At 55.8% G+C, this 23,326-nt stretch overlaps 1 protein-coding gene and 1 long non-coding RNA gene across 4 annotated transcripts in view; one reads left to right on the plus strand and one right to left on the minus strand.

The window, feature by feature from the left end:
- The window catches only part of DPP6 (dipeptidyl peptidase like 6), an 867,370-nt gene that overhangs the window by 60,967 nt on the left and 783,077 nt on the right, over nt 1–23,326 (minus strand). For all 3 annotated transcript variants that reach the window (XM_029921134.1, XM_029921141.1, XM_029921139.1), the window contains exons 9-12: nt 21,128–21,282; nt 18,459–18,556; nt 3,016–3,139; nt 1,537–1,575 (exon numbers count right to left, since the gene is read on the minus strand). In XM_029921134.1, coding sequence (XP_029776994.1) covers nt 1,537–1,575; nt 3,016–3,139; nt 18,459–18,556; nt 21,128–21,282 — 416 coding nt within the window. The remainder of the gene's footprint in view (nt 1–1,536; nt 1,576–3,015; nt 3,140–18,458; nt 18,557–21,127; nt 21,283–23,326) is intronic.
- LOC115277058 lies at nt 3,527–14,419 on the plus strand. The gene is made up of 3 exons (XR_003902202.1): nt 3,527–3,613; nt 14,018–14,190; nt 14,306–14,419. It is a non-coding gene; the product is annotated as an uncharacterized LOC115277058 (long non-coding RNA).

Here is a 23,326-nt window from a genome sequence, read left to right on the forward strand (position 1 = left end):
TTTGTTTGGTTTAAACTATATTGGAGTGAAATTCACGCAACTTTACTCCCTACCCCTCCCCCAGCCCGGGGGGGGCAGCAAATAGCCGTCCCTTCCTGTGAATTCATTTATTCAGGACTTTTTGTGTTCACGGAATCGCACAACGGCGGCCTTTTTGTCTGGCTCTGGGCTCTCTGTAGAAGGTTCTTAGCTGCTCTGCTCAAGGTCACCAGAAGGCAGAAACAAGCCAATGCCCACCCACCGACACACAAGCCGCCGTCTGTCCATTCAGCGGAGTGTCGTTCGGCCGTAAGAAGGAAGGGGTCCGCACGCCTGCTGGACCGGGCTCGGGAGAAGGCTCGATCGGTTCTGGAATCCACCCAGCCCGGGGCGGTGCCTGCTCTGATCTGTGAAGTAGAGGCTGACTGGACGACCGGACAGATAACGGATTTCCTTCTCTTTCCCGCCCGGCTCTGGGACGTTCTGATGCGGGAGGGGAATAGGCATGTGTTTTGCTCTCTGTGCTCCTGTCAGTGACCCGACTCCCCAGCTCATGTTCTGGGGTCCTCCAAGCTCGCCGTCTTTCTTGCGGAGTCTGCTTAGCTTGGACGTGGTGCCCACACTCACACACAGGACACGAGACGGGCATTTCGGCGATTCCTCTTCTGGAAAAGACTGGCGAGGAGGAATGTTTCAAAGTAAGTGTGCCCGCGTATGAGGCCGTGGCCGTGGCCGCGTCTGGTGGGAGGCTGGGACGGGCTGCTGACTCCGCTGCTCGGGAAGGCCCGCGCAGGGGTCCGTGTCCAGCCAGCGGTTATTCTGCCCCCGGAGTCTGTGGCGTCCGCTTCACCGAGATTCTTGACTCCAACCAGGTGTGATTTTCCGCACAAGTGTTTAGCCGCTTCCGCCCCAGCAGGGTGGACAGGCATGAAGAAGCCCCTAGAACTCTCTCGGCTGTTCTTTGCCGGGGGTGTGGAGTGACAGTCTCGCTGTTTGTGGGAGTTTAAGCGTTTTGGTTGCAGAAGAGGGAGTCCCCGTCAGCCTCTCTTGACGCCCTTGAGCCTCACGGCCCAGCGCCTGTGTGACGTGCACCTGCCTCCAGTAAGGACGGGAAGCCCGCGGCGGCCCTGACAGCCAGGCCCAGAGAAAGCTCAGGTCGCGCCCCCGCGGGGGCGCCTCCAAGGAGACAGCCCTGGAATCACGCACGGAGAAGCAGGGCCCCCGCCTGAGTTAGAGAGAACCTCGAGGCACCGCTCATCCCCATTCACCAAAAGGACGTCCATCTGAGAACTGAATTCTCACCAAGCCCCGGTCTCAAGAGCCGCAGTTTCCAAGCTGTCCTCCTTCTGCGGTCGGGTGATGCTCCGACCGTGAGCAGGGGCCGCGGGGAGCCGGGGGGCCGGGCGAGCACCCCGCCACCCACCAGGGCCAGGAGCCGCTGCGGCTCCTTGCGGGTTAACGAGAGGGGTTGCCATGCTGCGAGAGCCGGGTGGCCCCGGGGCTGCGGGCCCGGGGCGGGGTCGACCCAGGACACAGGCGCGCATGCGCGGGGCTTACCTGTCGGTGCAGCCAGGCTTCGCTTTCATCCTCGTGTTTCTGAAACGAAACAAGAGCGTCAGAGAAAGGATTTTTTTTTTGCATGTTTTGTGTCTGTGACCAACGGCGCAGAAACAACTTGATTCCCATCCATGGTCGCTGCACAGGCAGGCAGAGCCGTGCCCGCCTGGGGAGGAGGCATCCCAGCTCGCCGCTGGGGCTCAGAGCCGGACACAAGCGTCCCCGAATGAGAAAATGTCACTCTGTCCCGCAACGGGGACAGACCTGTGGTCGGGGAGGATTCCTGCGGAAGATGGCGCACGTCTACCATGTGGTGGTCAGTCCACACGTGGGCTGCTTAGGAATCCGTGTGTGTGTGTGTGTGTGTGTGTGTGTGTGTGTGCGTGCGCGCAGGGGTGTGGCCATTTCTCGAGGCACAGCCCTGAATAACGGACCCGGGAGCCCCAGACATTAGCGGGACTGAAAACGTATGAGAAAACTAAATCTCCCAGAACCGTCTGGAAACACACATAACGGAAGACCAAACCAAACAAAAAACACCAATAGGACAGCTCCACAACAGGCCCGTTCCTGGCGCTGCTCCGGCCTCCAGACGCCCAGGGAAGGACCCTGGTCTCATGATGGCCTCGCACAGGTCGGGGCCGAGGTGAGAGGGGGGGGGGGCCCTCCCGGCTGTGGGTCTCCGCCTTCCTTCCCTCCTTCCCCTCAACCTGCACCTCTGCTCTGCCAGCCTTTCCCTCCCCGGCTGGGAAATAACTCAGGGGCCCATAAAGGAGTTTCTGGAAGACCTGCCTGGCTTTATTCATGGAGTCTAATTGATTTTTCCCCCCCAGAACGAGGAGGTGTGTGTGCCTCTTTGGCTCATGTGGGCGTGTGGAAGTCTGGAGCCCACAGGCCGGAGGGTGTGCCCACAGCAGAAGGGAGGTAATGGCTGCCCCTTGGCTTGGATTTTCATTCTTTGTTTGCTTCCGTCTGTCTGTACTTTCCATAGTGTTGTCCCTGTTTGCCTCCTCTAACTACACACGAAGTCAGCCCGAGGCCCCTGGGAACACTGCTGGGCTCACCAGTGACCTTCAGAGACAGGTGCCGGCGCACCCAGGGGCCACCGGCTGCAGGTCCACCAACAGCGGGCAAGGCAAGGACAGTCAGAGCGCCACCCGTGTCCCGGGGCCTCAGGCTGCCCCTTCCCCTCACTGCTATCAGCTGGGAAATGAAGAGAATCCTGTGGGCGCAGGTAAAGGGGTTAACACAGGCACGGACTGCGGCACACAGGGAGGTCCAAGGACAGGACGCCTGTGGTCACTGAGGGGCTTAGCCTTGACTTTTGCCGCAGTACACAATTCATCCACAAGGTGGCACCAAAACAGAGGCCAGCAGGCGGGTTCCGGCCAGTGGGTGGGCAGTGACCAAGCCCAACGGCTCCAAGACACCCTAACGCCACCCGGGGCTTCCTGCCGTCGCCCCGCCCCCTCGCCGTACCTTCGTGCAGACCCCAGTGGTGGCGTCGCAGAGGGTGAGGATGGACACGTTCTGCGCCCGGCTCAGCCAGTTCACCGCGACCTTGGTGCTGGTGGCCCACTTCACCATGGTGATGTAGTACTCCCTGAAAACACGCAGACACGGGTCAGCAGCGGCGCAGGGCCCGCGGGAGCCGGGACACGGCGCGCCCCATCCCGGACGGGGGCCGATGGCCAGGGCGTGCACGTCCCGTGAGGCTCTGCAATGGGGTTTCTGAGAATGTGCGCTGGGAGCGAGCTGGGGTGGGCACCGCCGAGGCAGGGTGTGCTGAAGCGGCCACACGGCCGGCTCCCCTGGGCTGCTCCCCCCGGGCCGGCGTTGAAGGGCACTCCTGGAGGGCGACGTGCGTGGCTTTTGCCCCGCGGGCCTGTACCTCGCGCTGCAGCTGGTGCGGCCCTACCGTATTGGTTTTCAAGCCACAGCCCGGCCAATGCACCCCTGCCACTCCCTGGAAGCCGCAGAGAGGTCACGCGAGGGACCGACAGAGCGGGAACCAGCCCGGAGACAGGCGCTCACAGGGCGTCCGGTGCTGTGACAACGCCAGGCCACGCAGAGGAAGGTCTGTGCGTCCCTTCCTTCTCCCAAGAAGGCAAAGCACCCAGGGACGTTCACGGGCTGATTAGGGAAGTCGGTTCACGGCTCTGGGCTCCAGGCAGATTTGGGTTGACACCCTAGACACCTAGACTCACCTGCTTTCACCCAAACCTGAAAACCTCACGCTGCTCTAGGCCACATGCAGTTAGCACACGGGTGCCTCTCACCCAATTCACCAGCGCCCTCCCCAAACAGGAGTCTTAGGGGAGCAATATACATTTGAGAAAAAGAAGAAAACATCAAGAAAACAAGTGCATGAAGAGACTATTCCCAGGCGAATCCCAAGAATGTTCTAGAGGCCAGCTAACCCTTTTCCATCACCTCCCCCATCCATATCTATGATGAGATCTGTTGTTCGGCATGATCACTTTGTGGTCTTACAAGATCCTTTACCACCAAAGGCTCCAGCACGTTCACGGGACAATTCCTAGCGAGCTCGCGGGGGACCTCAGTGTGTCCCGATCATTTCCAACCGAAAGGCCTAAACCACCAGGTGCCTTCAACGCAGCCTTCGTTACCCAGGGGACTGAATTTCTGTGTCCCCTATTTCTCGAATCCACTTGTGAATCAAAACTTTTAATAACGTAACTCACAAGCTGGCTCAGGCCAGCACCTCCTGCGTGGGGGTTCGGGGGGGGAGGGGAGGTCCTGGGACTTCCCATCAAGGTCTCGGCCAGTCTCCTGGGGACATGGCTGGTGAGGATGTCGTTCAGGCAGAATCCAACCTTTATGATTTTCAACCTTCCCTTTGCTGTGACTTTGGAAGTAGGGCCTATCTGGTCGTTCCGTCGGCGCAGCAAGCCCAGAGGCCGCGGGGCGCCGGGTCTGCCCCCCAGCGCGGTCAGGCTCCTGCTCCGCGAGGGAGCACGGCCTGTCAGCAGGTCCTCGGTGGATGGTGTTGGTCTCCCTGAATGTCGGAGGCACGGAAACATTTGTTTAGCTTGGCCCTTACATAGAACCGGGGCCCTGTGCCCAGCCCTCGCCCCACACGGGATACGTCTGACTTCTAAATGACAATGTGAATGATCCTTTGGTCCCGGCTCCACAGAAGGTGGGGAGAGCCCCCCCCGAAGGGCCGCGGGGACGGATGTGAGCAAAGCCCGTTTTCCTGGACCTCCCGGCAGGCCGGATGCAGATGTTTGCAGGGAGGGTGTGGTGTGTGACGTCACGGCCACAAGTAAGCGTATTTCATCTGGATGAAGTCAAGAGAGAAAAGCCGGATCTTCTGGAATGACTGTTTCCATGGCCTCCACACGAACGAGGGAGGGTCCCATTCTTGTTTCTGTTTGTTGGAGACATTCGTGTGTTGTATTCTGTGTCTTTCTAGGTTTTGTGATGTTCTTTTGCATTTTTTCATACAGGTCAAATCTGAAAGTTTTCTCTCTCACTCTCCTAGTTTGTAATGTGACGCATGTCACCGAGAGGAGGAAGCCATGATACTACAGATGAGGACGCTTAAACATGGACCCACTTTGCCTCATTGTGTGGTCCTCACAGGTGCCCTGACCCGGGGGCAGGTGCGGGGTCCCTGAGAGACGCCCGAGGTCCCTGCCCCCTCACCGCACCACACCCGGGGCTTCGATCCTCAGCTCCTCACGCTGTGATATGAGTTTCAAACACACTGACGGCCCCTTCGAGATTTTACGGTGATGAAATGCAATGAGATGGTTTTTAGAACTCTTGAAACAATGACAATTAGTAAAGACTCTAGAAAGATTCCACAACGTATCTTTCTAGAAGGAAGGGGTGTTTCTTCACGTTTTGGCAAGTCCGGGACCGTACGGCTGTCTGTGAAACCCCTGGGGGCCTTCCGCCGGAGCAACCTCAGAGCCACACACGCTGGTCCCGTCACTTGTGCAAGAGTGACCTCAGAGCCACACACGCTGGTCCCGTCACTTGTGCAGGAGCGACCTCAGAGCCACACACGCTGGTCCCGTCACTTGTGCAGCAACATGTCATCTAGAACCAACGTGTCCTAATCCCACGAAATACATTCATGACAAGGCTTCATGCCAGATAAACTCTGGGTATTTAAAAAAATCAGGTCAAATCACAAAGAGGCAGCACTGCCAAGGACGGGCCTGTAAATGCTGGCGGCGTCTGGCGAGGAGACGCAGAGACTCACGAAGATCCACTGGTTCGCTTCATGAGGGTCATCGTCACACCGCGTGTGGACAGGAAGAAAAACACGTTTCCCCAGTTCTCAAACTTTCCCTAAGAGGATACCCGTGGGTAGAAAGGTTCTCCTGTTTTGTTTTTTCTATATTTTCCATTTCCTCTAACTTCAAAGCTGTTAGACTGATGGTGATGTGTAGGAGAAATGGGTAGATTCTGACTGTAGGGCTAGTGTCAAGGTCTGAGGCCATGTCAGTGTCAAGGTCCAAGGCCGTGTTTGTGCCAAGATACCGCTGGTTACCAGGGGGAGGGCGTGTGTGGTTGGACCATACGGGACACACCCAGGGCCTCGTCAGTGAGGACCGCACGGACCCATGGAGATTTCTAGCACACAGAAGCATCTGCTTAGCACATGTGAATAGTCTTTACCAACTTTGTACCAATGTGTCTGTGAAGACACAAAAAAGATGCAAAATCACAACAGCGCTAAAACGAGTGCTGACCATCTCCAACACGCGTACATGGACGGAGGTGTGTGAAACCAGACAATCGCTTGCCCAGCTCTGCTTTCCTCAGTGACCCAGCAGCGCCGAGCAGAAGGAGGCATGGTCCTCCTCCCCAGTGTCTTAGCCTTCCTCAGGACAACCATGCTCACACCAGCCAGAGACGTGGGAAGTCAAACCTTTCCTACCTCAGATCATGACTTCTCATGGACACCTGTTGACTTAGATGTCAAAAAAAAATTCTAAAGAAGGCAGAAGAAAGAAGAGAACTTTCAGCTCAGCCCAGCAGAGGCATGATGCAATAGAATCAGGTTAGATTTTGTCTTCCTGTTTCATCGGAGAAGGTTCATGCAGCACCCAAAAGTTCAGAGTCAAAAATAAGCCCCCACTGCGTCTGCTGTCAGATCGCAGGTGTGGGCGGATGACTCCTTCCTGAGGTGGAGTCCGCAAACACCACAGATTATGGAAAAGGGGGTTACATGGCAGACAGGAAAGCAGAACGGAGCCCTAAAAATACAGGGCGAGATGGAGGAGGGGAGGTGAAAGACTGGAGGAAACCAAACCCAAAGGCAAGAGAAATTTGACTCAGAGAAACGGAGCAAAACTGGGGAACTTTCCCAGAAGGCAGAGGAAGGTGCCACAGAGTGGGGACTGTCCTGTCTGAGAACTAAGAGTCTCTTACAAGGAAATCAGAGCGCCGGGCGCAGAACAGTCTCTAAGACACAGGGAAGAGGCGCTCGTGGGTAAAACAGGATCTGAATTTGCAGGTTAAATGGATTTTCCACATTCCAGGGAGATTAATAAAATGCCTAAATATGTTCTGATAGAATCTGAGTTGTAAGGAGAAAGAAATCTCACCATAATCTAATAATAAGGAAATATATTTTGATGAAGGGTCAAAATTTAGGCTGATAGCAAATTTCTCTGCTGTTCTCAGTCTAAGGGATATTTAAATTTCACTGTGTTTTTTTAACAACCACTTTCTTGTCCTTGAATACAGCCTATAGTGAAAACAATTCAAAACTAAAGGCTCAAAATTAAAAGCGTAGCCTGGGGGCATCTGGGTGACCCCCCCCCCAAGGGTAAAGCATCTGACTCTTGGTTTTGCCTCAGGTTATGATCTCACAGTTATGAGATCGAGCCCCGCATTGGGCTCTGCACTGACAGCGTGGAGCCTGCTTGGGATTCTCTCTCTCAAAATAAATAAATAAACATTTCTTTAAAAGCTTAGCATGTGAGAAGATGATCATGAAAATCAATCACCTGTAGCTAGTCCCAAACAACGATCAATTTAATAACCACTTTGAAGTCAAGATCAGAAGTAACTATTATGTGACCAAACATTATAAAAAAATATTGGGTGAAAATTTCATTGAATTACAAACATTAGCAAAATTTTCAGAGATTATAAGGTTTTAAAAAATGTTTACTAATTTTTGAAAGACAGAGACAGAGCACAAGCAGGGGAGGGACAGAGAGAGGGGCAGACACAGAATGAAGCAGCTCCAGGCTCTGAGCTGTCAGCACAGAGCCCAACGTGGGGCTCGAACCCACGAACTGCGAGAGCATGACCTGAGCTGAAGTCTGACGCTCAACTGACTGAGCCCCCCAGGCGCCCGTTTCTGAGAAGGTTATAAACAAAATGTAGGACACATCACAAATGATGAAACAAAAATAAACATTTGAGAGAAAGGAATATAAACAAACATGTTCCCAGAACAGGAAACTAAATGTGGTAAAAAAACTTTTCAAAGGGATAGTGCACTTGGGAAGGCTGGGACTGAGTCCTCCAGAGGAGAAGTCCCAGACCTGGTTTTGCTCACAGTTTACAGGGCTCGCTGGCCCTACAGATGCGGAAAGCAGGGGCATGAGGAGCCTCCGCAGACCCGGCTCCTCCTAGAGGGCACATCACCCCTCCTCCCTTGAACCCGTGCATTTTAAAAAGAACATGATGCAAGATACTAATAGGAAGCAAAGGTTCCTAAGAAATGCTACCAATTTTCTCTTTATTCTAAAGCACTTTATCCGCCAACGAATAACATTAGTTCACTCTGAGAGCATCTGGTTAGGGTTCAGCCTTGTGCCGTCATAGTTCCAGTACTGGCAATGCAGAGAGCCTGACCCGTGCCGTAGGGGGTGGGCAGACAGACAACCTCTCGTTTCAGGGCGGAGTGGGGAGTGCCCTCCTGGAAGGGGGCCTGGGTCTGCGCGGGGGCTGGGGGTGGAGTGCATGGTGAGAAGCACAAGTTAGCAGAGAAAATGTTGCCACCTTCCCAGAAATCTCCAGCCAAAGGTGCCTTCAAATCTAAACACATGGACTTTTCCTGGTGAGCAGTGTATGAATTTTTTATTAGTCCATTTGTTTGCCATAAAATATTAATAGGGGATCGTCTCTCTCCCAGGGATTAATGTGCCGGTCACCTCACGGTATTCCAGGTTCTGGCAAAGGCTGTGGCCAGTAAAGGGCAAGGAAACAGAAGGTCGTTTATCCAGTGAAATAAAGATCCTGCAATTAAGTCTGGCATTTTCTCGGCAACGTTCATTCCATGAAAATAGGCAGAGCAAAAAAAAATATTTTGAGAGAAATTTTTAAAAATGATGTTTTTAAATAGAGGACAGTGTTGAGCAAATGGAAACACCACCAGATACCAAATGCTGCCTGTGATAAGAGTGTCTGGCTCCGCGTCTGAGCAGGTCCTCGGAGGAGTCACATAATTGTGTAAAAATATCTGCAGGCAGACTGCACTTTGCAGAACATCAACGTGATGTGGTGTGAGGCCAGTCACTACCTGATGTGTATGTCCATTAATTTCACTTTCTGTGGAGGAACTCTTCCCTTCCACCTCAGGGGCTAGTTATAATGTAGAGTGGCTCTCAGGATAAGGGAGAAGGAGGTGTGAGAGATGCTATCTTGGGGATCGTAGGCTCTTAGTCAATAGTTTGTATGCTTTGAACATGAAGGGGTTTACAGAATAGGAAACGTGGAGGCAAGTGATGGAGGTGGTGGGGGGTGAAGGATACAGTGATGGTGGTGCTGGTGCTGGTGGTGGTGATAGTGGTGGTGGTGATGGTGGTGGTGGTGATGATGGTGATGGTGGTGATGGTGGTGCTGGTGGTGATGGTGGTGGTGATGGTGGTGACGATGGTGGTGACAGTGGTGGTGGTGGTGGTGATGGTGCTGGTGCTGGTGGTGGTGATGGTGGTGATGGTGATGCTGGTGATGGTGGTGGTGGTGGTGGTGGTGATGGTGATGCTGGTGATGGTGGTGGTGATAGTGGTGATGGTGGTGATGATGGTGGTGATGGTGGTGATGGTGGTGATGATGGTGATGATGGTGATGGTGGTGGTGATGGTAGTGGCGGTGATGATGGTGGTGGTGGTGATGGTGGTGGTGGTGATGATGGTGATGATGGTGGTGATGGTGATGGTGATGATGGTGGTGGAGGTGGTGGTGATGGTGGTGATGGTGGTGGTGATAGTGCTGGTGATGGTGCTGGTGGTGATGGTGGAGGTGGTGGTGATGGTGCTGGTGGTGATGGTGGTGATGGTGGTGGTGGTGGTGGTGATGATGGTGGTGATGGTGGTGATGATGGTGGTGATGATGGTGGTGGAGGTGGTGGTGGTGATAGAGTTGGTGGGGACGGTGCTGGTGAGAGTGGTGTGTGAGGGTGTGATGGAGGTGGCGGTGGTAATGGGGGGTGAGATAATGGTGTTAGCAGTAGAGTGGCTGACGGGGCTGAGGCTGAGGTCATTAGTAATGGGACCCTGGTATTGTGTGATGTTTCCATTGCTCCAATGACCTGTCTTCCCCCGAATTCTTAGTGAAGGTTTAAAGTGGATTCACTATCCCAATCTCCCAACAAGTCCCTACGTTATAGAGATTGAGCAGAAAGAAGGCGACATTTCCTAGCTGGTTGGAATGGGCACATCACGGGTAGTCACATGTGCGAGGCACCTGGGGGCAGAGGAGGCCATGAGAATGTGAGCCCTGAGCGTTGGCAGAAATCTAGACCATGTGCACAGTTGGAAGCAGGGGGCTGCATGTACACACAGTAACACGTTGTAGGTCTTCACATACTGTGGAGCAGAAAAGACTGGAATCAGGCCTATACGCACGCACACACACAAACAGAAGTGTCCACGTCTGTATCTATGGACATCATGACACCACTTGTGAAGCTGAGCACGCACACACGCTTCACCAACATTACTGCGAGAAGGGGACTCAGCTGCACTAAATAGGTGCCTACGTCGCCATGTCCCTGACACTGGCCGTAGCCCCATCTTTACTGGTCGGTCTCCTGAGGGAGGGAAACAAGAACAAAAGTAAACCATCGGGACTGCATCCCAGTAAAAACCTTCTGCCCAGCGACGGAGACAGCCGAGAACGCTGAAAGACAACCTACAGATGGGAGAAGAGATCTGCAAATGCCACATACAATAAAGGGTTAGGGTCCAAAATATATAAACAACTGACATAACTCAACAACCAAACAACAAATGATCCAATTAAAAAATAGGCAAGAGACACAAACAGAGATCTGTCCACAGAACACATCGGATGGTCAGCAGACACAGGAAAAGATGCTCGATGTCACTCACCATCAGGGAACTACAAATCAAAACCACACTGAGATCCCACCTCATCCTGGTCAGAGTGGCTAAAATCAACACAGGAAGCAACAGGTGGTGAGGATGCAGAAAAGGGAGCCCTCGTGCACGGCTGGTGGAACGCACACTGGTGCTGCCGCTCCGGAAAACAGCACGGAGGTTCCTCAGAAAGTTGAAAATAGAACTACTGTAGAATCCAGTAATCGCACAATTGGGTATTTGCCCAAAGAACATAAAAACACAGATTCAAAGGGATACACGCACCCCGATGTTTACTGGAGCCTTGTTTACAAGAGCTCCAGTGTCCACTGACTGATGAGTGGATGAAGATGTGGTATAGACACACAGTGGACTATGCAACGACATGGATGAGCTACGGTGTGATGCTAAGTGAACTAAGTCAGAGAAAGGCAAATACCGTGTGATTTCACACTCACAGGTGGAACTTAAGAAGCAACAAAATTAGCAAATGGGAGAAGAGAGAGAGAGAGGGAAACAAAGAAACAGATTCTTAACTATAGAGAACAAACTGGTGGTCACCAGAAGGGAGGTGGGCAGGGGGTGTGGGAAATAGGAGATGGGGATTAAGAGTTCACTTAGATTGGGCCCTGGGGGGGGGCTCAGTCAGTGAGGTTTCCAACTCTTGGTTCTGGCTCAGGTCATGAGCTCTTGGTTCATGGGATCAAGCCCCGCTTCCAGCCCTGTGCTGGCAGCACAGAACCTGCTTGGGATTCTCTCTTCTCTCTCTCTGCCCATCCTCCATTCATGCTTTCTCTCTCTCAAAATACATAAATAAACTTAACAAAAAATGGAGCGCACTTATACTCAGAAGCACTGAGCAATGTACAGAAACGCTCAGTCACCATATTGCACACTGCAAACTAATATAATAGCCCATGCTAGCTCTAGTGGAATTAAATTAAAAACAATAAAGCAAATTAAAGGAAGAATGCTTTGAACAAAGTAGTTGATTTCAGTAAACAAAGAACCAAAAATTGACCAAAAGCAGAGGTGTCTACATGATGAGGAGAGTGTGGGAGGGCGGGCTACGCTAAAAAGAACAGTTAAATAGGGGCTCAGCCGGTGAAGCTTCCGACTTCAGCTCAGACCGTGATCTCGTGGTCTGTGAGTTTGAGCCCCGTGTTGGGCTCTGTGCTGACCGCTCAGAGCCTGGAACCTGCTTCTGATTCTGTGTCTCCCTCTCTCTCTGCCCCTCCCCCACATGTGCTCTGTCTCTCTTGCTCTCGAAAATAAAACATTAAAAAAAAAAGAACAAATACACAGCGAGGCCCCACAGGGACCAATGGTGGCGTTCCATGAGTTGAGCGGATCTAAGTCCTTGGTGCTGGAAGTCAGAAACGAATGAACGAATACGCTCAAGTGGAGGAATCCACCACGAAAGCAGGACGCCCCTGAGCTGGGCAGGCCACGGAAGGGGCGGTGGGAGGCGAGCCCGCACCCCTGCCCGGGCGCGTCAGGGACCCACAGTGGGATCCTTCTCAGGCTCTGGAAGGGGCTCAGGGAAGCGCAGGTGCCGGCTGTGGTTCATCTGAACGGATACTTGGAGGAGAATAAAGCCCAGGGCGGCCCAGGGCAGCACGTCCTCAGAACGATCCTGAGGGTCCCGGGTACATCCCGACCCAACGCCCGGCTCACCAGCTGGGGAGGCCCCGGGACCAGCACACCACAGCGGCGTTTGTCTGATGGGCACGGCCGGGTTTCTGGGTGAAACGGTAAAAACCGCATAGTAACTTCCACTTAGGTCTCTCCACCCACAGGACACTGTGTGTCACCTGCCTGGACAAGGCGCGCGGCCCTTCCTTAGCCGTGTCTCCGCGGGGTCACCGTGCCTAGTGACCTTCCCGTACACGCCTTCCAAGACGGTCTCAAGTTTGGCCCAGGGAGCCCGGCGCCTGAGGTCCGGCCGGGGGGTGGCTCCTGCCACACTTCAGTTTGGCCGTGGGCCACGAGCTGTCCGCTCTCTGGGCTGTGGTGACCGGATGGGAGAGGCCGTCCCAACCCCACGTGTGGCACAAAAACCACGGTCAGTAAGTGTTTGCCGGCTGGAAGGACCCGGAAGCCCAGACCCGGTCTTCCCTGTTTCTCAGACCTGCTGGAGGGGGGGGTCAGGCTGCTCCGCGGGCACCCAGCACGAGCAGTTGACAGACCAAGTGTCTGGCTTCTCCCTCCTGGTGGCTCCGTGATCAGCCTGCTGAAAGGGACCAGTGGACCTTCCAGAATTTTCCGCACCTCTCTGGAGGCGGTCCAGCCCGCCTGCTTGAGGCCCAGAGCCCCTCCCACTCTGTGTGCATCCAGCACCTTCCTCAAACTGCATTCCTCAGTCTCCACACCTGGGGAATGGGGGCAGATGTGTGCAGCTTGTGAGAGCCCTCAGGGCGGTCTGGGACACAGCCACTGTCCTTGCTCTGGGGAAGACGGGGGGGACAGGGAAGCGGGAGTGAAACCTGCCGGCAAATTGAGAAGCCCAGCGTGGAAGAAGCGAAGACTCCAAACAGCCGTGAGGTCACAGCTGTACGATTCAATCTACAACACGCGACTGAAGGCGCTTCAGGCCCCCTCTAGGCGGGGGCCCCTGTGCCCCCCCACTTCTCCTTAAGACTGGATCCTGGAATACCCAAATCTTGGCCGCACCTCCAAACCCTCCGCCTGGAGACTCTGCTCCCTGGAAGGGATGTTTTCATCCTTTGGCAAAACTCCTAAAAGAATCAACGTCAGGGGCTCAGTGGGTTGAGGGACCAAATCTTGATTTCGGCTCAGGTCATGACCTCATGGCTCGTGGGTTCGGGCCCCACACCGGGCTCTTCACTGACAGCTCGGAGCCTGCGTTGGGACTCTCTCTGTCCCTCCCCTGCTTATACTGTGTCTCTCTCAAAATAAGTAAATTGAAAAGTAAAAGAATCGATGCCTACTCTGTGGGACTCAGTTTTGTACTGTGATCTATTCCGTGGTCTCTCCCCACCTAGGTCCTTGCAGGATGTGGGTCTCCCTCCTTCCTCCCCGAAACCCTCCGCATGGTGGATGTCTTATTTTAACCTTTCCTTTCCTAGACTCGTTGAAAAAAACCGGAATATGTTGCTTCAAGATATGCCTTTTGACATAAAAATTATTTTGAGCTGCAGGCCACGAAGAGGAGCAAACCCAGAAAAAAGGCAGGAACCACGTTCTTTTGCCGGAGACAGACTCGCCCGAAGACGCCAGTGGGATCTGCAAACACACCGCCCCGCGGTAGCCCCTCCCACGACCGGGCGTCACCGCCCCGGAAACCGCTCCGCTGGTGTCCAGCTCGTTCTCTGTAGGTCACTGTTCAAGGTCGCTGCTCTGAGTCACTTCTCACCGTAGCCCCGCCCCACTCCACAGGAGTTAATAAACTGACTTCCTTTTTGTTACTTTCTTTCTTTCTGTTACAGCGTCTGTCCGGCTGAGGCGCTGCCCCCTGGCAGCATCTGGTAGTGCAACGGCCTGACGTCATGAACAGCTGCGCATTTCTGGGTCGCCTGGGGGCTCAGGCCGTTGAGCGCCCAACTTCGGCTCAGGTCATGATCTCACGTTCGTGGGTTCCAGCCCCGCATCGGGCTCTGTGCTGACAGCTCAGAGCCTGGAGCCTGCTTCCGATTCTGTGTCTCCCTTTCTCTCTGATCCTCCCCCACTCATGCTCTGTTTCTCTCTGTCTCCATAATAAATAAAAACATAAAATTAAAAAAATATTTTTTCAAAGGACTATTCCTTTAAAAAGGAAACAGCTGCACATTTCTAAAAGTTTGGTCCTCAGAAGGTTCCAGACAACCAAAGAACTCTCGGTCTCCGAGATCCTACCCACGTAGATTTTACTGGTTACCTGGTCAGACCAGCGGCCCATTCAGCAAAGGTGTCCTGAGCTCGTCCCGTGCTGCAGGCCCTCCTCCGGACGGGAGAGCAGGCGGTGCACAAAACAGACCGCGTGCCTGCTCCCGGACTTCCTTCCGGCCGGGGCAGGGCGAGGGCACAGCACGCAGGGCACCCTGCTGGGGCAACCCCAGGAAAGTGAGGCCGGGGAGGAGGTGGCGGGGCTGTGACTCAAGCATGGCCGTTAGGGAAGTGCTCAGGAAGGAACACGTGTGAACGCGACCACAGCGCGTGGGTGCACCCCTCGGCCACGTGGGGGCCTTTCCGGGCAGATGGAGCGCAGGTGCAGGCGCCCGGAGAAGCGGGTGAGCCGGCGCACCTGCGGAGGGGTACAGAGGTGGGATGAAGTGTGCAGTGGCTCTAGCGCCAGCAGGTAGGGTGGGGTCCTCGGAAGAAGACGGACAGACTAGAAGTGGCTTTCTCGGCATAGAAGCTGGTTTCGGGTGCCCGGCCGTCTTGGGACCCGTGCCAGCCTGGCGCTGCTCGCCCAGAGCATGTTTCTGGCAGAGGCGCCTGGAACATGTTAACGTGTGGACGAACGGACCCCAGCAGCTGGTGATCTGATGGGAACAGAAGAGTGTGGGCGCAGCCAGCCAGCAGCAGGGGAGGGGCGGGGAGAGGCGGTCTGGCGCAGCTCACAGCTTTCTGGGGAGGGCAGGAGGGGCTGGGAGGGCAGGAGGGGCGGGGAGGGCCGGGAAGCCTGTGGGGCAGGAGAGCCGAGCCCGGGTCGCCAGGAGATGGGCGGGAGGGGGCGTCCTCCCAGGCCGGGCCCTCCCGGGGTGACCCCCCCTCCCCGGGAGAATCAGAGGCCTGAGCACGCGGAGAACGCAGGTGCCCTGACCCGAGGCGGCCTGACCACGGCGGCAGGACTGGAAGGAGCCCGGGAAGTCTGTGCTGTGTCCGCTCTGTGACCCTCAGGGACTCTCAGAAAATGCATCTGGAGCCTGGAAAGAGGCGGGGGGATCTCCGGTGTCTTCCAGCACGGCCTGGGCTTGGCCTCGGATGGACTGGGGACGACGGTGGGGCAGGCTCCCCCCGGTGTTTGCAGGGGTCAGCTCTCCCCCAGGGTCGCAGCTCAGGGCCCTGCCCCCCCCCCCCACCGTTCCGCAGCAAACCTGCCCCCACGCTTCTCAGTCACACTGATCACACACGGCTGGCTTCGCGAATGCCAACAGGCCTGGGTCTGGCCCCTCACTGGTTCCCTTGTGAGCTCCTGATTAAGTAAAATCTTCCACAGGTGTTTGTTTGCTTTGCCCGGAGAATCACAACCGGCCAGTTCCCGCGGAGACGCTGGGGTCTGAGGGCAGGTGAGGCGGAGCTCTGAAGGGGAAGGCTGCAGGCCAGCCCACAGCAAGCGCTGACCGCCCACGAGCAGGCTGACCGTGGAGTCCGTCCTGGGCCACCTGCGCGGTTTCATTCCGTTTGTACAACCGCGTCTATGAGTAACGTTCATCCCCATTCTACAGATGGGGAAGCTGAGGCAGGTGCTTGCGTACCTGCCCCAGGGCCCCGGGACTCAGATTGGCTTGGGATGCGTCACTCTGAGCCAATGGTTCTCGATGTGAGGACACTTGGCAAAGACTAGGGACTGTCACTACTGCCGGCGGGGTGCTCCTGCGTCTGACGGGTGGGCCGGGGCTCCTCCACACACCCGCAGTGCCCCCCACGGCAGAGCCCCCGGCCCACGATGGGTCATCCCGCAGGGCTGCTCGGCCCCCTCCCCCGCCCCCCCAGGGGCTTGGGGGCCCTTCACGCGCCTGCAGCTCTGCCCTCGCTCGGGACCATCTGCTCAGTCTGCACCCCGGGCCCTACATCGTCCAAGTCTCAGTCCCATCGACCCTGCGGCGCGCACACCAGCAGCTGGCGAACTAAATGCCCGATCGATATTTGCTCACGATTCGTGGTATGTTTCTGATCCACCTGCTCTCTTTGGAAACAATCTCAAGGCCGTGTGACAGAGCGAGAGAGGGAGAAAGCGTGACGTTTACATGTGACGGGCTCCTACCGCCCGCGAGGAGCCTGATGGCGGGCAGCCCAGGAGCCGGAGCACGAGGCCTGAAGCAGCGTCTGAGCTTCAAGCCCCGACTGAGGCTAATTTTTCATTGTCCTTGAAGCTAATCAAGCCTGCGGAAACAGCATCACCAAATTGACTAAATGAGATTTTCAATTAACTCAAACAGATGGCTTAAATTTTCCAGGTGACTTTCCATATTAATTCAGTGAGTTTGCTGGACCGGGCCCCGGGAGGCTTGGCAAGGATGGGGCTGAAAGGAAAACGGTGAATATTGGATCTTGAGGAGAGAAGGCAAAGCAATACCCTGAAGTCTCTTCTGCCCCACAGAAGCATAGGAGCCCGATCACTTCAGCACCTCCCCCCCCGGCCCCGCCCAGCACGGACTAAGGGCCCTGGGACTCCGGGGACTTGTGGCTTGGGGTCCTGCTTCATTAGCCTCGGGGGACACTGTGACCCTCTGATATGACAGAGGAGGCCAGTCCTGGGCAGGGAGAGAGGCCGCGAGGAGCCATTTAGAGAGCCCAGAATTCCGTGCTTGGGCTGCCTCAGGACCTCCCAGCATTTTACTATCATCCACGGAGAAGAAAGGATGAAAAGAAGAGGCTTGGACTTCTGAGGGTCTTACTAAGGAAGAACCGCAGGAGAAGACCCCACAACCCACAGAAGAGCAGCAGTGCCCAGTGCCCGAGCGCCCAGCCCTCGGCTGGATGAGCTGGAGTGGGTGGGCCAAAGCCCTCATCCTTCCAGAAGCTGCCAGGACCTACTCGTAATGTGGAGTTCTGTAGCTGGATAGTAAAGGCCTGGGCTGGACAGTAAGGAACACTGGGGTGGGCGTATGCTGAGCCCCAAAATGAATCGCTCTTGGCTTCGCTGGGCCCACTTCTAGACTGAGGAGATCCGCCAGGCCTGGTCCTGGCGCCCGCATGGTGGGTCCCCTTTTTTTCAGTCCCATCAATATCCCCCATAGAGAAGCTGACGGCCGACACACTAGGTTCCGGAAGCATATTCAGTCCTCAGGCTGTTCAAACTCTGGGGCAGGATGAAACTGATGATCAGACCCCTTCCCGTAGAGACACCCTACTCGGTTGTTTTGATTAAAAAAATATATATATATACCCACCACCCCCCACACCAAAAATCTACCCAAACCAGACATCAATGATAACAGCTTGTGACCTTTGCCAATATGCTCTGCACCTGCACAGGTTACCTTACCCACCAGGAGAAGCGGGTCACTCCGTTCCCGGAGCCAGAAAAGCAGGCTCATGTTCTAAAGTCATGCTCCTAACTGGGGCGCCATTTACAGAAAGTCCGATGACGCAGATTTTCCTGGTTAAAGCGACACCCATTCATCTAATGGGTATTCTCCAGGGTCCGCCTGTAACACAGTGTGTCCCGGCCGGAGCCCCGCGGCTGACCTGACATGCCCTTTCCCGAGGAGCCCGGCCTCCGGGGACGGCAGTGTGCTCCTGGCCAAGGTAAGAAATAATGGTACTGCTTTGACTCGTGTTCCTTTCCAGACACCTGGATCATGAAGCAGCGGGCAAAGCTCCAGAAAATGTGCCTTTTTCTTGGATGTTTAAATGAACAGTAAAATAAATCCAGAGAGACCACGTAAAAGAACACTCATCTTATTTTTTTAAGACAGAGAAAAGGAAGCAAACCTCATCCGTGGGTCATCAGGTGGTGTCATCTCCAGGTCGTGGGTGGGTCCATTTAAGCCAATCACGTGCAGGGAAATGCTGGGGTTTTCACATCCAGCCTGGGAAGGAAAGGGGACCAGGTGTGAGTATGCCTTCCCGCCTGGACGGACAGTGACTTCCTGCTGGGACGGCGCCTTCACAAGCAAAGTCTTCCCCAGGACGAAAGCCTGGAGGTAACTGGAGGGCCACTTCTTCCCCAGGAACCCTACCCTCTTCTACTTCCTCTGCCTTCTGATTATCAACTTGGGAGGGGGAAGGAGCTGGACGCGGAGGAGAGAAATTCCCGGAGGCCACACCAGGAGGCAGAGGGCTGAAGGGCGAGCTCATGATGGGAAGGCTGATGAATGTTGGTGACGGCCCAGCAGCGGGGAAGGGAAGCCCCGGAAAAGGGGCAGAAAGGGTGCTGGAGGGGCTCTGCTCTGGTCACTGCTCTCTGCGGGGAGCAGCACCCCTTGGACGGGACGGGGCACGTGTGGCATTGTCAGCGGGGCCACGGGGTCTGATGGATACCCCCGCATGAAGACACGTGTGTTCACCATGCGAGGGCGGGAGTCCGGCGGGCTCACCAGCTCATGCGTCTGATTCGGGAGGCAGCACAATGGGGCAAGGGCGTCTGAGTCCTGTTGGCCAGAATATGTTGCCTTTCCATTAAAGTATGAACCATCCGGGGTTTCCTAATTCCAAAGTCGCCCATCCCAGGGCTCAGCGGGAAATCCGGGCGGAATCAGCTTATCACTCCTAAACTGGGGAAATTCCCCTAAAAGGGCTCACAGGGGAACCCCTGGACCCCTGGGCGGTCAGGTGAGCCAGGCAGCCACTGGCCACGCTGTGTGCATGTGCGGTGGGGAGTCCAGGGGCCAAAAGATCCTGCATGAGTTGAGTGTTACCAACTAAAACCCTGGCCCCTCCCACGTGAGGTAGAGGTAAGTCCCATGAAGACCCGCTGACAGAAGAGAATTCCGTCACCAGGCAGATCCGTGTGGTGGGCTGACATCTAGGTGCCGTCGGAGTGGGACAGGGGTGGAGACAATGCGGGGTCCTCACGGGGGTCACGCTCCTCCACTCGGGGCCTCCTTGAACACTGGTCACACCAACCAAAGAGCCATAGAAAAGGCTCAGTATTGGGTGCCTGGGTGGCTCAGTCGGTTAAGCGCCCGACTTCGGCTCCGGTCACGATCTCAGTTTGTGAGTTTGAACCCCATGTGGGGTTCAGAGCCTAGAGCCTGCTTTGGATTCTGTGTCTCTTTCTCTCTCTGCCCCTCCCTTCCCCCCCCCCCAAAAAATTGAACAGGATTGCTTTAAAAAAGGAAAAGGCTCATATTACCAGGTGCAGTGGACTGAGTGTCTGTGTTCCGCACCCTCCAAATTCAGAATTCCTGTCAAAGCTCTAAGCTCCCATGAGACGGTATTTGGGGGTGAGGCCTTGGGGAGGCTGTGAGGGTCAGGTGAGGTCACGAGGTGGGGCCCATGAGGGGACTGGTGCCCTCGTATGGAGAGAGAGAGGCACCAGAGCCCCCTGGCTGTGTGAGGACCCGCAGAGAAGGCAGGGTGTGAGGCCAGAAACCCAGTCCCCACCGGCCGACCTTCCCGGCACCCGGATCTCAGGCTCTTAGCCTCCAGGGCCGCGCACAATAAATGTACGGAGCCCAGGCATTTGCTCTCTCTGACCCGGGACTCTGGGCTCCTCGCCGGCCTCGCTTGCGCATTATCGCCCCTCTCGCCGCCATCTGCGGGCTGGCGTGCCTCCTCTTTCTGACATGCGACGCACATGGCATCAGCTCTCTGGTCTGGGAGACGGTCTGGTGGCCTGGTGGTCACGGTTCAGCGTGCACCGGCGCGGGCTTGAGGGGTCCTCCCGAGGCAGCCGCAGGTGGGAAGTGAGTGCTGTCACCAGGAGGCTGCAGGCAGTGAGTGGCTCACGGCCACCTGGCCATGGCCACCACAGGCCACCTGCCATGGGCACCACGGGCCCTGGGAGTGGGCAGCACGGCCACTGTGCCCGCTCTGGCAGACATGAGCATCTCTCCAGTTGAGAGGGCCTCAGAAAATTCGGCATCGGGTCCTCGCTTCAGGCCAGGATGTTGTGATTTGCTAACCAAGCAAGGTTCAGACATCTGTCCCCCCCCCTCCACCGCACCCCTCCCGTTCTGCCTGACTTTGTGCCAACAACTTGGTCTAGGAAGCAATTAGAGACTTCAGGTCAGGAGAAGACCAAGCACAAAACAGCCCAGTGCAGACCCAGGAGACCAGGGGCAGACAGAGGTCCCTCCGACCTCCCAGAAATCAAATTGTAAAGTAGGGATGTGAGGACAGAGGGCCCCAGAAGCACGCAGTGTGAGTTTGTTGCCATGGCATCACAGGGGAGGTAATGTGTTTATTTTGATTCCAGTGAAACTTAGATAAATGATTAACGGCGGTTCAATTATTTAAAATAGAGCAAACCTGCCAGCAAATTCAACTCAGCAAAGATGGGAATTTAATGCAACGCAATGGGAAATCATCAATCTTGCCTCTGTTTACTGCACTGCGCATAGCATGTCTGATTGCACAGCCCCACCTTTGGAGTCGCCTGGGTGGGCGGGGCTGAGGGACAAGGCAAAGAATGCGCTGTACCGCTTCCCGCCGCCTACCTTGGGGTAGTGGTAGGGCTTCACCGTGGGGTAGACGGCGCCGGTGTAGGTTGGCAGCTCCATGACGGGCACGCGGGAGTCGTTGATGGTGGCGTAGGCGAGCCTCGTGCCGTCCGGAGACCACCAGTGGGCGATGTGGGTCTTCAGAATCTCCTCTGAGGGAAAACAAAGTGGAGAAACGTGGCTAGACTACGCACGGAGTGCACGCCAACGGTGTGTGGACACGTCTGTGAGCCAGCAAGTCACGGATACCCGGCGACACTGACCTACAGCCGTTACGGGCCTTCCCTGAGCCCTGGATATGCCTTCATTCCACGGGGCTCAAGAAATGCCTGGTGCTGCCCACCAGCCAAGCCCCAGCACGATGAGGCCCAACGAGTCAAGGTCCAGCTGAACAGAAAAGCTCATTGTCTGGAGAGCCTCTCTCTCTCTCTCTCTCTCTCTCCTTTTCACAAATTTGAACACTGTGAGCCCAAAAAGTGCTTTTTGAATTGAATTATCGCCCCACTGTGGGTTATTACTTTAGGATGCTGTAGAAAAGCAAAGCTGCAGGAAATCAGTCCACACAAAAGCAGGCACATCCAGGCAGAACCGAGTGAGAAAGCGAGTTGGAGGTTACGGCCCGGAAAATCTCGGATCAGCCCGCAGGAGTTGCCCGGGGATTCGTGCCCACACACACACTCCCCCGTGAACAGCGTGTGGCAGGGGACGACCCGAGGGCCAGCACACTCCTCAGCCTTAAAGGAACGATGGGTTTCACTTCCTGTGGCAGCGGAACAAAACGGCCCCATCGCCCACGGGGCAGATGCCGACGGTCATTCTCCTCGGTTTCCCCCAGAAATGCCCATCGCTGGGGGTCGTTGCAGCCAAGTGTCTTGGCTCATCAGAGTTGTTACCTACGGGTGAGCTTTGTGGGATCTGTGATCTGTTCCAGAAGGGACAATTCTACCTGCTCTAACGGTCGCCAAACGCGCCGAGTCAGTCTGCTGGGGATGAGGGGCCCCATCTGGGTGCTAAACAGCTTCTAGGTCAAGAGACTATTTGTTGTACACGATCCATATGCATCAGAAGTGAATCCCCTCCAGATCTGCTTTTAAAGGGATGATCCATGGGGCGCCTGGGTGCCCCTCGTTGGGTTAAGCATCAAGCCCCTGATCTCGGCTCAGGTCATGATCTCACAGTTGGTGAGTCCAGCTGCATGCCGGGCTCTGCATGGACAGTGCGGAGCCTGCTCGGGACCCTCTCTCCCTCTCTCTGCCCCTCCCCTGCTCACACACCGACTTTCTCAAGAAAAAAAAAATAATAATGATCAAAATAATTCTACAACCACATAACATAAGTCCCACTGCGCTGGCTTCCATCAGGTGCGTGCCGTAAACCAGCCCCGCACGCCCCTATGACAGAAGGGCGCCTGGGAAGCTGAGAGCTCGCTGAGGAAACGGGCGCAGGACAAGCGGCCGCAGGAGAGGATCACAGGGGAGGAGACACGGGGGAGAGCAGGGAGCTGGGCGGGTTGCAGAGGAGGCACCATGGGGGCCGGATGGGCTCAGGCTGGACCCCCGGGCTCAGGGACACGCCTGGGGGCCCTGCTGCCTCCAGCTTCGGGGGTGCTCACGGCCAAGTCCAGGTCTGCGAGTGAGGCAGGCTGCAAGCCCTTCGGCCCGGGGCTCACTGGCCTGGTCTCTCGGCGTGGGGGGGGGGGCACCTGCAGCCACAAGTGACATTCTCCTTGTGAGTGACCCTCCTTGCCTTCCAGGTGCTGCCCTCCAGCGGCCAGCAGCTCACAAGACCCCCCCCCCCCCCCGCAAGGCAACATGGGCTTGCTCCTTGGCTGGTCACTGGCTGGTAGAGTCGCACACAACACCCAGCAGTCCTGCCTCCCAGGGCACCCCAGGTCTGAGCTGGGGCTCAGTGGACACTGGAGGAAGGGCTAGCCCCCAGACCCAACCTAGCCTCTGATCCCCGAGGGCATGGGAGCCACCCCAGCAGTACCCTCCGCATGCTGCCATCTGGGGGGTCCCACGAGGGGGCTCAGAGGCTTTTCCAGAGCCCACAGAAGTCCAAAGGTCTCCTGAGGTTTAAAAAAAAAAAGGGAAGAAGACCGCCTCTCCAGAGTCTGGAATTTTCCAGCACCTTCAGCAGCCAGCAAAGTGACTTTCAGGTGTGAGTGTGGAACGAGGTGATTCAGAAGTGACTGGA

Source organism: Suricata suricatta, chromosome 2 (assembly GCF_006229205.1).
Source record: "Suricata suricatta isolate VVHF042 chromosome 2, meerkat_22Aug2017_6uvM2_HiC, whole genome shotgun sequence".
Lineage (NCBI taxonomy): Eukaryota > Metazoa > Chordata > Mammalia > Carnivora > Herpestidae > Suricata > Suricata suricatta.